This window comes from Ptychodera flava, chromosome 20, assembly GCF_041260155.1.
Source record: "Ptychodera flava strain L36383 chromosome 20, AS_Pfla_20210202, whole genome shotgun sequence".
Taxonomy (NCBI): domain Eukaryota; kingdom Metazoa; phylum Hemichordata; class Enteropneusta; family Ptychoderidae; genus Ptychodera; species Ptychodera flava.
This window is the reverse complement of record NC_091947.1, coordinates 13,577,219-13,595,335: the sequence shown is the minus strand read 5'-3', so window position 1 is coordinate 13,595,335 and position 18,117 is coordinate 13,577,219. Positions and strand designations below refer to the sequence as shown.

The 18,117-nt window shown below is 37.1% G+C and overlaps 1 protein-coding gene across 3 annotated transcripts in view; it reads right to left on the bottom strand.

The window, feature by feature from the left end:
• LOC139120088 (uncharacterized) overlaps positions 1-13,344 on the bottom strand; it is a 33,738-nt gene extending 20,394 nt beyond the window's left edge. For all 3 annotated transcript variants that reach the window (XM_070684169.1, XM_070684170.1, XM_070684171.1), the window contains exons 1-12: positions 13,105-13,344; positions 10,898-11,044; positions 10,306-10,464; positions 9,557-9,679; positions 8,337-8,516; positions 7,001-7,132; positions 6,338-6,484; positions 3,706-3,936; positions 2,568-2,697; positions 1,721-1,930; positions 1,012-1,209; positions 249-452 (exon numbers count right to left, since the gene is read on the bottom strand). In XM_070684169.1, the coding sequence (XP_070540270.1) occupies positions 249-452; positions 1,012-1,209; positions 1,721-1,930; positions 2,568-2,697; positions 3,706-3,936; positions 6,338-6,484; positions 7,001-7,132; positions 8,337-8,516; positions 9,557-9,679; positions 10,306-10,464; positions 10,898-11,044; positions 13,105-13,185 (1,942 nt within the window). In that variant the 5' untranslated portion in view covers positions 13,186-13,344. The remainder of the gene's footprint in view (positions 1-248; positions 453-1,011; positions 1,210-1,720; positions 1,931-2,567; positions 2,698-3,705; positions 3,937-6,337; positions 6,485-7,000; positions 7,133-8,336; positions 8,517-9,556; positions 9,680-10,305; positions 10,465-10,897; positions 11,045-13,104) is intronic.
• Positions 13,345-18,117: the final 4,773 nt, after the last annotated feature.

The following is an 18,117-nucleotide window of genomic DNA, read 5'->3' as shown; positions in this document are numbered from 1 at the left end:
AAGCATGCTGACATTATTTCTGTCATCTTTGTATTATATCAGTCAATGAAACTGCTTATGGGTCACAGGTTCAAGTTGCTACCATGTCCCAAGGTGCGGAAAAATTTTTAGTTCAGAGCTACAGCCACTGCTAGTCATTATCTGGACATTAACATGAAGTACAGCAAGGTGACTCATTATACCATGACAATTCACAGTATTAAACCTACATATCAACATCCAAAAAGCCCAAAGATAACAACACTTACCAGCTGCCATGGGTTTCCTGGGACTTCTGATACTTTTCCTGAGTGGACTGAGTATAGCTGGATGCGTCTTCTCATCCAAGCCACCTTTGACCCTGGCAACACAGACCATAAGTACATCACATCTCTCTTGTAACTTGTCGTGCAGTCTGGCGTCATGGATTAGACTGATTGTCTCATAGGCAGCATTCTTAACCAATGGAATTGCTGAAAAAATAAACAAATGGGAAGTGTTTTAGTTTGGAGAACGTGTATTACTATAGTGGTACAAGTAAAGGGAAAGACGTTCTCCTTGACTGTAACAGTTAGCAGAGAAATTGGTGAATCATATTGCATGTACAAGCACGTTCATATTAAAACAATACACTTTTGATGTAATTTCTGCCAGACTGAAAAACAATCATGACTTAATCATCCAAGTTTCGTGGACAAACGTTTATGAAACTGTTTACTGTAGTAAGAGATTTTAAGTATATCCAATTTTCCAAAAAATAAATATTAAAGTAATTTATGGACTGTAACTAGAGTTTTGAAGTAAAGTAAAATAAATAAGTGATAACTGCTTTGTTTTAGAGTGTTGGAAAAATAAATACTTCATTTTTTTACATCAACATGCAACCTTAATATAATTTTAAAATCAATTGCCATTTTAATACTAGTATACGGATGGACGAATCAATTGAAACTGTATGATAGATAAATGATGCTTAAAGACAACATTGTGGACACCGAAAACAGATGGTCCAATATCACCATGGTAACTTACCCTTCTGCAGCTGATTGATAAAAGATTGTAATCCATTCCTGAAGATTGGGTCCACATGACCATCGACAACTTTGCTGGCAACTTGGACAACACGTTTGGCCCTACCAAGTAACCTATTAGCTGCCTGGGCTAGCAAGTCACTGTCGGATATCAGGATTGCTTCCCGACATTCTCTGATATCTGATTTCATGGAAGTCTCTGTCAATACACGCAAATCAATACGTTAATAATAATGGAAATATTGCTTAAATGTATGTATTCTAATTATTATCACAAAGAACAATTAAAGCACCAGTGGCTATAATTTTTGCCGAATTTTCCCCATTTTTGTTTTTAAATGTCAACTGTAGTTTTCTGTTCTAGTGCTAAGTCCCTGAAGCATGTTGAGATAGAAAGTATTAAATAAGCTAGTCAACTACAGGTATATCTGTACATGAGTAAACTGCATTGTTACTGTTGAAAAGTGAATTCTGGTCCAGAGTAGAATTCAAATGTAAACAATAATAGCGTATTCTACATGGATAGATGCAGTGTTGACAAATTAAATAGTAATCCATGAAAAAAATTAATGACAACTCCACAACAACTGATGAGACTTTATAACTGATATAAACCAGCTGTTATCATTGTCAGCAATGGAGAAACAAATGTATATCAATGAAAAATCAATGACAGAATCAGTGACTCCATAAATGCTGATTACACTGACCTGATATATCAATGAAAGTCAATGGATCACTCATATCATCAATGATGTCCAAAAATGTTGCTATCTCTCCATGCCATTCTTTTCTGAGCAGCTTGACGTGTTCCAGGGCCCCCTTGTCCAGGATGTCTCTTCTAGCAGCAATGCATGCTGGGTATATCTCCGGATCCAAACTCTCCAGGCTGTTGATCACAGAACGAAGGTGGCGTACTCCTGAAAGAGAACAAGGGGAATTAAGAAATGTGTCCTGCTTTTTGTAGACAAGCAAATGAAGCGATGTTGACAGCAATAAAAAAAATTTCTGACTAGCAAAAGACAACAAAATATACTCGGTAGTATGGCAATTAATATCATGGCTATTTCTATACATTTGAGGATCATTTGAAATCTTGCTATAATGGTGACTAGACAGAAAATCCAATTCAGAAAATTCTCTAAAATGAAGTATGTGCACATCACAGAGGCTGTAAGAGGCTTATCTAGGTCCACAGTGCATGAAAGGACAAATGAGCTTAAACACTAAAAACTTTCAGTCATTTTTTGTGGCAAAGCAATACTGGGTAATAATAAGTATACATGTACAGGCTTTTGATACTTTGTGTATTTACATACATGTATCATGTATATATTGTGACAATGATACTACCTGTGGTATTTTGGGCAAGCTGTACATGTTACATACTAAAATATTCAGCCATGAGTATGTGTTCTGGGCTTTATGACCTCTGGTCAGGAAGTGAGATCGCAGATCCTGGAGCCAACCTTTCAGCATGTGTACACGTTCAAGTAGTGGTTGAAAAGTGTCTTAGCTAAAAATGAAGCTGATTAACAGAAAGTACAAAACACTTACTTGCTTTGTCAGCACAACTAGCGGCAAGAAATCCACCAAGCTGTATCAGCCTGTCTGAGTAATTATGGAACGCTTCTTCAAATGGTTCCAACATGTTAACACAAACCTTCTCCCTTAGAACTGATTTATCCTGTGGTGGAACAGAAAGTCAATCAGAAATAAAAACTTGTCAAAGTTCAGTTTGCCTCCTTGAAGACTTTCAAGTTGGTGATTAATTCAAAATTTATTACAAATGTAATTGAGGACTTAGACCCATGTCCACTACATTTCCACCTGAAAATCCTGGCAGATCCTCTATTTGTTCACAATATGCTGCGTACAGCAATGTTACTAACGGGGTATACTATCAAAGGGGCAGTAGCTATAAATTTTGATGATTTTTTTTTTCCACCATTTTTGTTTTGTATGGCAACCACAGCTTAGCACATGATATATAGTATTCAGGTCATTAACTCAGCCTGTATGTGTATTGACTATATCGTTATTGTTGAGAAGTGAATTTCAGTCTAGACTAAAATTCAAATGACAACAATAATAGTGCACTTTACCTGTATACAATGCTGTGTTATAAACATGCCAAATAGCAGGTGTTTCAATATGCTTTGGGAAGAAGAACAAGAACTTGTTGATGTTGACATACAAAACAAAAATGGTGAAAAAAAATCATTAATAGTTATAGCTACTGTCCTTCTAATTTCTAGCTGTCAACTTAACCCTTTGAGTGCTGTAATTTTTCCCACCAAAATATTAGTTCAATATTTTACCAATTTACGTGAATTTTCTGTAATTTTTTTGATAATTTGGGACCCATTGGACACAAAATTTCATCGTCTACAGTTTTTATCAAAATTTTGGCAAAAATCTGAAAAAAAATTGACTGGGCTATATTTTTTATGGGCGACAAAAATTGACTTTGGTGCTCAAAGGGTTAAATCTGTCCTTTATGGAGAGGTGTCCCAGGTACAGACAGAGATCCTATAGCGGAACATCTTTCACTGAAGTTCTCAGCCTTCAACTTGCTCATGGAGATCCCATCTCCTGACAGTATATGGAATACACTGTCATTTACATCAGAACTGTTTTATTTCTACTCAAATGGAAATATCACAACTTAAACATACAAGCGACATCCACATACCTTCAGTGGTGTTACAGATGCCTTGATCAACCTATCCAATGGCTCTGTTGTCTCCAGCAAGATATCAACGACTTGATATCCCAGGGACTGGCTGATATGCCTCTCAAGGGCATTGAATTCACTGAGTAACATATCACAGCTTTTGTTGAAATCTTCCTTCAACTGCTGAAAACTTCTGTTCTCTGCCAGTAACTTGGCTTGGTTAGAAAGTTCATTGCCCTGTTTTAGTATCTATGGGCAAAGAATTATAGTGGTGAATATCAAGTGGGTTAGTCCAACCACAGTCCATATGTGGAATTTGCAGCGGTTAGTTGTAGATAATGGATACATGAGGTCTGATGTAGGTTGTCTGTGTATGTCCGAAACGTTAGGAAGAATAAACATCTATTGACTAGTAGCAGATGGGTCTTGTCAACTATTTTTCACACCTTACGCAAAGAATGACAGGCCATAATGAATTTATACTTCACAGATTTTTAAGGTGGAGCACAACTCAAGAACAGATATTCTGACTCTCAAAACTTTTACAAAATTTTTTAGTCTACTTCTTGTTGTTTCAAAAATGTGCCTCGGGGACAGACATTTGGACTCTCAAACTTTTTCAATTCTTTTCCAATCTACCCCTTGTGGGGTTCATTTTGAAGCTCTTGGATTAAGAACCAGATATGAACTGTAAATGCTCACGTGTTTCATTATATATTGCAGTTATGTGTAAATTTGAACCTTTGCCACATGTTTGCAACTTCATTGAAAGTATTATGATCAACATAATGAACATAATTCACCACAGATTAAATCTATAGGTCATTAAGTATTGAAATATGTAATTAGCTGAAAAAAATATTAATTTCCTTGACTGCTGTCATTGTATCACCACTTTATATAGCAAGTGTAATTGCCTTTGGTCAAGTCCTTCAAACTATATATTCCAAACTTTGAAAGCTCATTAGAAATGCAAATTATACATTAGCTGACATGAAAACTTAAATGCGAAATGACTTCCAACATTGATATAACCTGGTATAATCATCAATGTACATAGCATGTTATGCCAATTTTGATCAAATAAATCCAAGTATATATCCCTAATTAGGAAAGTTCATTAAATACACAAATTAGGAATTGGCTGAAGCAAAAATGCTTAATGCCTTTCAATTAAGTTAGCCTACATAATAGTATCTTTAATGTACATAGCAAGTTTCATCAATTTTGGTCATGTAAATTCAAATATATATCCCTAATTTCAAAAATTCATTAAATATGCAAATTAGGAGCTGGATGAAGTAAAAATGCTTAATGACTTTCAATAATGTCGTATCATAGTATCTTTAATGTACATAGCAAGTTTCGTCAACTTTGGTCTTGTCAATACAGATAAATATCCCTGATTATGAAAGTTCATTAAATATGCAAATAAGGAATTGGCTAAACTTCAAATGCTTAATGACTTTCAATAATGTTCTATTATAGTATCTTTAATGTACATAGCCAGTTTCATCAACTTTGGTCTCGTCAATTCAGATAAATACCCCTAATTAGGAAAGTTCATAAAATATGCAAATTAGGAATTGGCTGATGTAAAAATGCTTCATGACATTTAATCATATTCTATCATAGTATCTTTAATGTACAAAGCAAGTTTCATCAATTTTGGTCGTGTAACTTCAAATATATACCCTTTATTTCAAAAGGTCATTAAATATGCAAATAAGGATTTGGATGGAGTAAAATGCTTAATGACTTTCAATAACGTTAAATCATAGTATCTTCAATATGCATACCAATTTTTGTCGATTTTGATCAAGTAAATCCAGACATATACTCCTAATAAGGAAATTTCATTAAACATGCAAATTAGTAATTATCTTTCAAGTCACCCCTTAATATCTTTCAAAGCTGATATATCTTGGTGTGATCAACATTTGTAGCGAATCTCATCAAATTGTGTGCAGTCGTTGTCAATATATATCAGTTTTTTCTAAAATCATTAATTATGCAAATGAGCAAAAAGTAAGCAAGCCACACCCACCAAAAACTCATCAGTTCTTGCCATTTGCTAACTGAATCTATGTACCAGATTTGATTCTGATCTGATGAGCCGTTTTTGAGATATTGAGTACACAGACAGACAGACAGACAGACAGACACACAGACAGACAGACATCGCTGCGACATATGCCCACGTGTGTCAACACGTGAGCAAAAAACTTTAACTGTCTTAGTTTTTTGAAAATCGAAAATGTTATTTTCTCACCAGAGTTAACACAGGGATGGCAGCCATTTTGAATGTCGAATATTGGTAAATCTTGGGTAATTTGTTCCTCCAGTTCAAAAATTTGCACGGTGACCCCCGATTTTTATTCTTGAGTTTGAAAGTGAATGGTTGAAAGATTCCTTAGGGAAATATGGGCGAAAGTTTAAGTCTTTCACTTTCATGGTGCATACTACCTTCACATGTAGTTAAGATTTGTTTGTGTTATAAGTGTAGCTAGTTTTGATAATATTCACATGTAGGCAACAAATCACACATGCTGTCCGACCCAACCTGCAGCATATGAACAACCCTGTATATGACTGGTAATCTAATTTCCTTTGCTGACTAATGTTCTTGATATCAAAAAAACCTACTTACCTCTTTACAAGTGTCTACCACTTGATTTTTGATATGTTCTCTTGATACGGATGCCACAGCCATGCTGTGTCGTACAATGGACTCCATCATGGTGTCAAACTCTGAGTTCAATTTTGATCTGTTTTCTTGGCTCAGCTGGGAACACACCTACATGCCAGATTTATCAACATCAATAAGTTTCCGTCTCAGAATCACATAAGCAATATTTCTTTTTGTGCTCTGACTGTCTATCAATCTGGTCATTCAAATTTTTATTTCAGTTTCAACATGTTACAAAATCATTGAAAAAATCTAAAAGTGCAGATATTTGTAAAATCAATGATTGAATAAAATTCAACGTACTTCTGTAACTGTTTTCAGTGCATTTGCAATTGTTCACATGCATATACAAGAGTTGGTTGTAGCACGGTCCTTTTGTGGAGGGACTGTGGTTGTAGGTATTCCATTGAGATGTCTCATGATGGTTTTTCCTGTTTTATTTCCAGAGTTATTGCTTCCAACATATCCATGGAATTGGAGTCATTTTTCAGATTTCTTTGCATAGTTTAAGTGTATTATTATTCCATGATCCCGAGTCATGATATCAATTAATTCATTTTCAATGTGACAGCTAGTTGCACTTCTGTTGGAGGAAATGAAACACAGATAAAGATGAACTCTGACCTTTCTAAGCCTGGTTGCAAAGACTCCTGGTTCCTCTATGTCCTCCAGCTGGCTACCACCAGTGGTTTTCACGGCAGCTATCAAATCTTCCACGGCAGAAATAACTTGTCCCACAATGTAATCTTTACTTGCCTGTTGGCAGAACCATAACATATTTCAATGTGATTCAATGAAGTTGTCACAAAAACTGTAACTGTACAGGCTATGAAAAATCATTGATTCAAAACTGTAAGACAAGGAAATTATCTGAAGATGATGTGAAGAATGCCTGGTAAGCTTTAATAAATTGTAGTGTACTCACATGCAAAGTTCAAGAAATCACAGAAAGAGATATTTGTCTGTGCTTTTAGCCTGCAGACAATGTATTCAAATCAAAACTGTATATCACATGGTATTTCTGGTGATGTACATTATGAACAGACTTTGAAACTAAAATGGAATTAGAGAATGAAAGTATTAAATTAAATGTACATACAATGGGTACATAAATAACTCTCATCAAAACACAAAACAGTCTCCCACAAATTTACTGTTTGCTTTCAAAATCATTTTCATTGCCCCTTCATCAACTTTCATCATATTCATTTGAACTAAATTAACCAGTTTGATTGTACCCACTGTAATATACCACTGCATTCACTGAATTGAGCACTAATTTGCCACTGTCCTGAAGATTCATGAAAGAATTTGCACTTTTCTAGTTGCAAAGAGTAGAGTTTTGAATCCGAAACACCATTCAAAGTGCTAGAATGTACATCTATGTCTCTCATTGCTCAGTTAGGATCAGGTACCCTCCCCTTGCATATTGAAACGGGTAGATTTCAAGACCTAGACGTAGAAGATAGAATTTGTGAATTTTGTGATTTGCATACCCCCAAAACGGAAACGCATTTTCTGTTTTACTGTAAGGCATATGACCATCATCGTAGAATATTATATGACAAAATTACAGAAAAATTAGCAAACTTCAGTGACATATCAGACCCTGAAAAGTTAAAAATCTTATTTACAAATTGTTGTAGACTGTTAGCTCGCTTTGTTGAAGCAGCTTATACTGTCAGGAAAACTTTTTTGTATCACCAGTGCTAATTTATTGTACTTTACTGCTTTGAGCCCATGTGGGCTGGTTGCACGTACTGTATTTTTACAGTTTAGAATTTTGTATTTTGTAACAGTTGCAGCGGAGAGCTGCGAGTGCAAATGTCACTATAATAAATATCCATACCATACCATACTAGAATGCATGGTCTGGTATGGGTCATGAAAATGGCAAACTGGCTGATAAAGTATTTTCAAATATTTCTAAAACAGGCAAAACTTTATTTTGCTGATGAACCTTTGTCTGAGGGCTGTCTGGGTATTTGACATAGGTCTGCACTGCAGTGCTGAGCATTGGTGCCGATTTCTTCAGTGTGATCATGGCACTGAGCACGGACTCTCTTTGTTTGGCGTTTGTCAGTTCCTTCTGTCGCTTGTCTGTGAGGTTGGACAGCAGCAGGAGCGCTTCAGTGAATCCCTATTGTGGAGAAAAAACAAACAATGGTTTGGACACGACAATGGAACTAGTACATTGAGCTTTTTGTCCCATAATCACACCCTGCGTGACAATAGCATTGTTGTTACTGTCACCTTCACAATCAATGGATGGTATTTCTCTGGTTCATCGGTTGTGTCATTCCTCCTGTTATGCATAATGTGCCGCCGTTTCTAACGGCTGTTTCATTTTGCCCAGCTCAGATTGGTACTCAATCACTCATCAGGGACTCAATAAAAGCTGTTACAAGCACAAAAAACCACACACTAAAATGAACTTTTACAGGAACTTTCATGTTCAGTAAGAGCTAACAACACCAGTAAACACTGATCAGATGACAAGCAATTCTGAGATTAAGTTTGCACTAAATTTGCCTTGACCAGAGAAAAACTCTCTCTCTCTCTCTCTCTCTCTCTCTCTCTCTCTCTCTCTCTCTCTCTCTCTCTCTTCATAAATAGATAAAGAAATAAATAGATTTTGGATATGGCATATATAGATTTTTGTGTATATACACAAAAACCTACATATGCAATACACAAAATGATTTGTCTTTGTGGAACATGTAGACAATTTCTCAGTTTTGATTTACAATCTCAACTTCCACACATCTAATTACAGACTGATTAACAGTTACTCTAGTACAGTAAATCAACATTATCATGTACCTGAATGTAAATGAATGAAGGAGTACTTCAGTTTGATATACGGAGGTCCCATTATACCGGTAGATACTGCATTTTCATGCAGCAGTTTCTAAATGTCCTCAATTTTACGGATTGCAAAAGATTCTTTTCCACCCTGTACTTCATATCAACTGCCCTACATAAAACTTACATGTACCATGAGTTTAAACTGTACTCAAATTAATTTCCTGGTAAATGGCACACATTTTGAGCCAACATAGAGCTGCACACCAATATTAAGAATAGAAGAAAAATTACAGCTGCATGGCAACAATGAAAATGCTTTAAGTGATGGCAACAGATGGGGTTTGACTTGTTGTTATAAATACAGTGGTTTACCTTGAAACATGTCACCAATGCTTTCATTGTCTGTACACTCTGAAGTAGAGTCAGTCTGTCTAACAACCAATGTGACGCTTTGACTATCTTCCGCACCTCAGCATTATCTGCCACCAATAAAACCTATAACAGTGTACATAAGAATCGTGAAACAATGGCGGATTAGTTCACATAAAGGTGAGGAACTTGCAATCATGGATGAAATTTGGTAGAACAATATTATTGTCTACATGCTATGTATTGTATATACATTTGTGACGTAATTGCCCACAGGAGGCCTTTACACATTTTCAATTACATGTCCCTGTACATGTACACTGATAACTGTGAAAGGTAAATTAAACAGCAATAAAACATAAACCTTCACAAATTCTATTGTTTTACTATGCTCTTCAAGTTGATGGCTAAAGCTGAGAAGCAAACTAAACCAGGAACAGAACAGGTGACCGTTTCTGGTGTCTGATGCTCAAATCAGAATCACACAAAATATACATATTCTATTCAAAACTGCATAAACATTCACACTGATCTAAATCTGCCTTCCTTCAGAATTTGTCAAAGGCATTTGATGTGAACATTTACCATTATTGAGAGTTCATTGTAAATTTTGTGATTCGAATACACATCCATATTGTCGAAGATAAATTATTACTGACGTGAAAAAGAAATTGAAAGACATCCCCAGTTGTTTGGTAAATAACTTTTCACAAAGACAATACCCTAGTACCATATGTATTTAAGTTCTATACCTTCATGGTACCTTCCAGTACATTTCTGGCAGCTTTCACCAAACTGTTCCTTGCTTCTTTGGACTGACTGTCAACTTGAAGCCTCTGTGTGGCTAGAAGTATGTCTTTGCCAGCCAAGCTAACAGTCTCACAGGATAGCGGTATTTCCTTCTTCAATTCCTGACAATAGGCAAAATGTATGTATGAAAACACATCTATGGCGATTTGTGTAATCTGCATTTGTGTTTCTGGAAGTCAAAACTTTCACCGTCACAGTAGTAATGTAAGGGAGAAATTGTATCACAGCACACATTATCTTCTCATAACCATCAATGCCTACATCTACTGCCTGTGTATGAGCATTGAACAAATCATTGTTAATAAGATAAAACTACACTACTGTTTCAGTATTTGAAAAACCAGAACATTATATGTTTCTACTCTACAGTTCACAGAATACTCACAATTTTACTCAAACTAATATTACCATACTGATGTACGGAACTTCAACTTGACGTGTTTCACAAGATCTGCAACCACCCAGCACACTGATTCTAAAAGTGTCATACGACTGTACAGTGACAGAGCAAAAAAAAACCATTGTGATACTTACTTCATCTATGGATTCATTGGCCAGCTTCTGACTGATCTCAACCAACTCATCAACAGCCTTGGTCACAGACTCAGCATGGGGCACCAAGTCTGGCAGACTTTCGCCATTTCTTTCGCTGCTTTCATTGAGAATAATAAGCTGTGATACCTGGTTTCAAAATATCATTTGGCAAAAAAAAGAACATAAAATTAAACAAATTTAATACCATTGATTAAAACGACCTCCACAACGACTAATGTGCACATCAACACTGCTTTCAGTCTCAGAGTACATTTAGTACCTAGATAGAATTATTTCAACATTTGTGCATTTTTAAAACAAACGTAGACCCATTTCAAAACCCAATCAAATCACATACAGTGGGTTTCAATTGGGTGCAACAACTTTGTGTGTAACTGTAAGACAGTTTTAGTTGAGAAAACATCTTCTAACTTTTAGCTTTGTTACTATAAAGGCAGGTGTAGATCAAGTGAAATCAACTGTTCAGCTATTGGTCTAGACAGAGTTGCTCTGTGTTGGTTCACTGCAACTAATCAATGAGTTGGTGACTTTGAAATTTGTGTTGATACCCAACCTAATTGTTTATGATTGTACATGTCTCCGTCTCAAACATACAGTCGTTGCATCGAATTGAAACCAACTGTATATATCTATTCTATTTTAAATTTTTATTTAGGCCTGAATATTGTCATACTTTACATTTTAATGGCAAATACAGATTTCACAGTAACAAGACAACCACACATATTTACACAATGCCTATAAGTTATCAAAAACCATTAAATCAAACCATAGACAGTAGTGTCGATTAGCAAACAAAGTAAATGTAAACAGAAAAGCTTCACATTGCACATCATTTTTCTGATCAGCAGCTTGCTAAAGAGTTGAAAGTAATTCAACAAAGTTACCCATTCTTGGTTCGGAAGATATTCATGTGTGAAAATGTAATGTAATGAAAAAGCAGACTGTAAAATAAAGTATTTACCGTGGAAACACGCTATTACATAAATTGGTGCCCATCCTGTTACGAAGCCTTGGTTAAGTCATCATTTTACAACAACTGTCAACTATCATATTTAGCACATGAGCTATAAATAACTAGGATTAACAGTAATAATACATCTGCTGTTCAGCCTGGTTTTAGAATTTGGTGCCCTAAATTTCAATCACTGTCATCTGTCTAATCATAGACCCTCGAGAAAAAATGTTTTTCTCTAGGTCTAATGTACTTTTTTCTTCATTGATTTACACTTTACCATTATTTTTGTACAATTATAGACTCAAGAAGAATGAATGACTTGAAGTTCAGAAGGTACACGTAAGATAAGTTAGCCAGACCACGGACTGTGGCCAGACCGGTTGCTCAATGTGATTATCCAAAACCTTTCCTCTATTGAGTGTATACATATGAATTCTCAGTGAGTCAGTCTGCAGCTGATTTAAGCATAGACAGTATAGGTAATGATAGTGTAAGAGTGTGTCTGTTTCCATCCTCTGCCCAGAGGTGAACGACATTGGACAGGAGGCAATTTAAAATCCACGATGAACCATATGTCATCTGATGTAACGAATAATATGCTGCGTTATTATAACAATGGTGGTGTCAATAATGCCATGGAGGTCTATGTGTTATTACCTCCATGATAATACTGTGTCTGACTGCGATGTGTTCAAATCAATCCACATGTAATTTAAATCCAGCTTTTTGTAAAATAAATTATTTACGTTTCAACGTTCCTAACTTTGACCAACGCTACAATTTATTGACTGTAGTGTCAAACACCGACTTCTTGTATTTAATGGCGAAGCTTGTGAAATATGCGTGACGGCAATATAAGCTGCCAGTACTATGTCTGATGCGCGCACTGAGTCATCGCGTCGCAAGCTTTTGCATGTAGCTGTCACACCATGGATCCGAAAACAATATGTGACCGGCAACAGACAAGGAGATGGACCGGCCCGTCGTACAACGACGCCGGAATAGTACCGTACGTGATGTACAGTATTCTGGCCCGGGATTCTGGCATTTCCGACCCAATACAGGTAACCGATCAAAGCAATTATAACGCTACGACGGTCGTTGCCCTCGTTATGAAGAGCAAAGATCAACAAGTATTTCAAATACAGTATACAATGGCATCCAATCTGTTATCAGATTCTGACTAGGTAGGAAGGGTAACAATTACAAATACAAACGGCATCTGTACCTGTGCAGCTATGGGTGCCAATACTCTCTCCACTGAGCGCGTCTGCACCAACGATGATAGAATGTTATTCGGCATATCCATGTTTACTGATTAAGGGTTTCCACTTCCTGGGTTACCGGTCAATTTACACGGTTGGAACAGTTTTCTCATCGCTATTGAGATCAATCAAACACAATTCTTGTGCGAACGGTTACACACTGTATGTCGCCGCGACTGCTAGGCAATGATGTACGCTTGATTGTACGCGCATGAACGCCATGCTCTGATTGGCTGGCTTGTCATAGAGGGCCCCCTAACTACTCAAACTTTGGAAATGTTCGATCAAATACGCGAACGGGCGGTCGTCGTCAGTCGACCACAAAGAGGTTCACAAAAATAAAAAAAGGAATAAACAGAAAGAAAAAGTTCTATTTAAAAAGGTACTCTGGCCATTTCAACTTTACTGTCAAGATCAAACAGAGTTACGGAATTGTTTGCAAATTATCTGTTCATTAGAATGTTTCACAATGACTATATTAGTGACACAGTTGTCGATAGCATTTCAGTCGACAATAGCTACCCATGAGCACTGGGGGCTCTTCTTCCTTGTGTGTGAGTGTCTGTGTTTGTTTGTGTGTAAGTGTTTGTGTTTATTTACTTGTTATTTTAATAAAATAGCAGCGAAAAGCTGTCTCCTTTATATTTGTCAATAAAGAGCAGTTTATTTGTTTGTTTGTTTGTTTTTTATGTTTGTTGATATATTTCCGATTGTTAGGGTTAGGGTTAGGCTTAAAGGCAGGGGGAGCCTATAAATACCCCCTATCTCCCTGGGCATTCATAATCCAACATGAGTGGCACATGATAACAGTGTCAACGAATGCTCCCGAAAATCTGGATCTTTCAACAACCATGGTGTAAATTAAAGCACTGTTCCAACATATTACGTTTTGTGAATACTTGTGGCATCACCCTGTTGGCGAAATTCTCTCATTTTTTCCATTTTAAGTTGATTTTTTATGCCAAAACTGCTTCGATGCTGTGTTCGAAGCGTCCAACAAACAATAGATGAAAGCATTCAAACGGCTGCCAATCACGAGGGGACGCGGAAAGGTGCAAACGATCAAACATTTGTTGTGTACATCGGATTGATTACGATGTCAACAATGAATAAACGAACGAAAAAACTTGACCAACGGTTACTGAACACGCGCCTCAATGAATTCAGACACAAACGGACTACTTCATGGTTTCAAGCAGATTGCCTCTCCCTTTTTGTTCGTTGATATGTGTACCTGTAGGCCTATGAATGGGTGATGTGTGTGTTGACCTGCAGTACGATATTTTACGATAGATCGCTTTTGGAAGTATATTGTGGCCTAGCCCTGCGTACGATGACGTGTATTCCCGGCGTTATACACGGCCTCCCACCACAGCTCTGCTGATTACCATGGACAAAACCGGCAACATGCGGATCCAATTTGGACGGAGCACGAAAAACTACTTTCTAACCTTTTTCGGCCGAAATCAACTCGATTCCGATCTACATGTATGCAGCCTACCCAAACCACTCAACCGCTCACAGACTGCGAAAAAAAATGCTCTCGTGACGTCCAAAACCGTTGTTTGCTCGCGATGCACGGTCAATGGCTCATGCAATGGACGGGCATTGTATACGTTCATGCCACGATTACATGTATACAGGAGCCCATGAGCTTCATTATTTCCTGTCGGGTCGGGGCGATGAAACTAAATCGTGATTGATTCATCTCTGTCGGATTTGACCAAAAAGAGACACTTGCCATAGATTATAGCATCAAATGTTGACCGTTCTGACTGAATCATGATAAAAGGTCTGAAGATCGCCGTGATCGGTGATGTCTTTCTTCTCTATACGTTTTTCTGAGCTAGTTTTTTACTAATTGTTCGAGTATTAGCTGACGTTTTTTTGAAAACTTAATCAATTTTTCTTTCCCAACCAGGGCACAACATTACCTTTTTTACTTTCATGGTAACCTAGGATGAATTAAATCGCAGATTAATAGACTTTTATGTTCTTCCTCGATTGTCTGTGACTGATTTTGCTATCCCAATATCGATATTGCGTTCGCACTCGGGTGTCTTGAAACTTACGTCATTCACTGAATAGTTTTTCGGACAAACTCAAGAAATTCGACAACTACTAACGAATAGTCGGCAAAATTTACAGAGACAAGCAATAATAATTATGGTCATTTTACCGTCTTTTTTACCATTTTTGCCGTCTTTAGCTAAGCGGACTCGTTTGACGGAAGCAGTATATAACGATCTGAGTTCCCATATTTTTACCCTACCGTACGAGTGTAGTATTCGAATGAGTGAGATCATAATCTTACGCTGTTCCGAGTGGTCTGGAGATTTTTTATAATATACAATAAATTGAGCTTATCAAAAGTACTCTGTTTTACATTGCTTGGATATTGATATTTCTTCCGTACGTTTTGACTGTTGATTTGAAGTCTTTTGATTCTCCATTGGCAGCAGCACATGTACGGTTACAACCGTCATGTGATGATCAGAGTGTGTTTGTAAAGTTGTCGAGAAGTTGTTCAGAAGAAAAATCATTTTGTATTTAGAGGCTTCAGTTCGGGATTTTTCAAGATAAACAAATCATTATACATTTCCTACGTCTTTGAAATGGAGATTACGGTAATGTGATGAATGTGATGAAAATTTTGTGAACGTCTTTGCAATGTGTTCCCACGATGAGTGTGAACTGATTCTTTGTTAGTAAAAATCGTCAGAAATGGTCCAGTGACCGTGATAAAATAAACACAGATGCAAAACCATTGCGAGGAAGATAGTAAGAAATTCACATTGCAATATTTGCTGTCGTATTTCTCAGCAGGAATAATAAGTTTTTACACGTTGTGTATAAGAACAGCAAGCAGGTGTTCGGCGGTCAATTGCTTCTATCATAATGATCTTGATCGCAGCTATCTGGCGAGAAGACAGCGGGTACTTATAATCTCGCAAAATTATTGATATCATGTCTTTGTGTTAAAAATTTTCGATTGGAGGCAGCTCAAATCAACAGCCGTGATATATTCGGAATCGAGTTCTCACTGGACACCGAACTGCCTGCTATCAACAGTACGTTATGTACCATCGGCGGTAACACATTGGTCGTAATCTTGTCTAATTCTGCCCCGACGTTTGTGCCGTCCAGAAATTTCAAAGCTAGATTTTTTCACCCTGACATATAACACAGCGACCTTGCACACTAATGATCATTCCACTGTTTCTGTTGTGGTTTGTTGGTTTTTTAATTTGCTCCGTGGCCCCATTAAGATTTTTTCAATACGATACACAGTTTGAAATTTTTTCAAGGTAAATTTAGTACATTCCCAGTTTGTGGGGTAAAGTTTTCTGGAGTGAAAGTTTGAGTTGACGCTGATAGAGTAGACGTCGAGCCCGGCACAGCTGACTGGGACCCGGTCGGTTTAGGGTCGTTTAGTCCAGAAACCTGCAGCAGAGTTCTGTATGATCACCGTTCGGCATTTGGGTGATTTTTTGGTCAAAGTAATGCAGTAACAATGTACGCCAGATTCTTTGTGTTGTTTTTGTCACAACCGTCATACGCGTATACGGACGGTTTTCGATTAAAAACGGTAGTAATATCCAGTGCTCGTAAATGCGTGCAAAATTTATTCAGTGACTGTTTACGCAGCAGTCGTAAATACGACTAGGATTTACTACTACGTAACAACTGTAAACACCGCATCAATAGTCCATACGAAAATTTTGTGCTGAATCGAGGGAGATAACAATTGCGGTAGAAAAGGTCAGTCCATCATCCGTCAAAGTTGTTGATCGAAAAATCTTCACTGAGCGCCAACTACATGAGTGGCTGTTATAGTTGTACACGTAGTTCTGTGGGCTTTCCGCTGTCACTTGTTACGAGCTATGTTCAAAGTGCGTCAAGCTACGAATATTTTCATGTACTGAGTTACAGACATCGTGAAGTACCGGGTACATTGATTTTGTTCAAAACCACTGCCTGTTTGTTCCTCGTGTTGTTTTTTGTGTCCCTAACGTCGACTGGCTCTATGTGCGTATAAACATAGCAGTCGGGATTAAGATATCCTGGATAAATAGATTTATTCCGCCTCTGACGCAAAGATACACACTGTTTTACATGTGCCACTCCTAGGCCCTGGGATCGATTTCCATACCTTTAAGTTAGGGTTAGGGTTAGGGTTAGGCTTAAGTTAGTAAGTTAGGGTTAGGCTTAGGCTTAGGCTTAGGCGTAAGTTAGGGTTTGGGTAGGGTTAGACTTATTCACTCCCTCTATATATGTGTGATATCCGCTACCGTAGTACTGTCACCAAATTGCAGGCAAGGAATATCATGAAACTGACAATACCAAGCAAAACCAGACAGAATTACTAGTAACCCAAACGTAAGAAGTGCAGCGTTCGACTTTGCCACCGCCATCCTAGCTAGGCTTTAATTCTTTACATGTATTTATACCGGAATAACTTGAGACGCTCATGAAATACCGAGGACGAAAACGACAATTCTCCGCACTGTTTGAAATTTTGCTCTAGTGTTTGAAATTACTCTCTACTGTTTAACATTTATGTCTATTGTTTGACATTTCTCTCTACTGTTTAAAAATTGGTCTACTTTAAAATTTTTAAATTTCTCCCTACTGAAATTTCTCTCCTCTGTTTAAAATTTCTGCCTATTACTTTCTTTACTGTAATCTGTGGTGTTCACAATCGCTATGCCTCTCCCTTTATCGAAGGGCTTTATTGTGATTCGTTTGTTTTTGGATAGATTATTCAGAGCAGGTTTTTCTGCTCGAGTCATGTTGTTTCTGATGTGGGTTTCAAACGGAATTTCTGCTATCTCAATTTTACCTGCTTAGAGATAGTTTTCAAGCTAAGGATTGTCCGTTTGACAATTAAAATAATATTTTAAACAGTAGAGATTTTTTTTTGACGGAGAGCGAAATTTCAAACAGTAGAGAAAAATTTCAAACAGTAGAGAGAA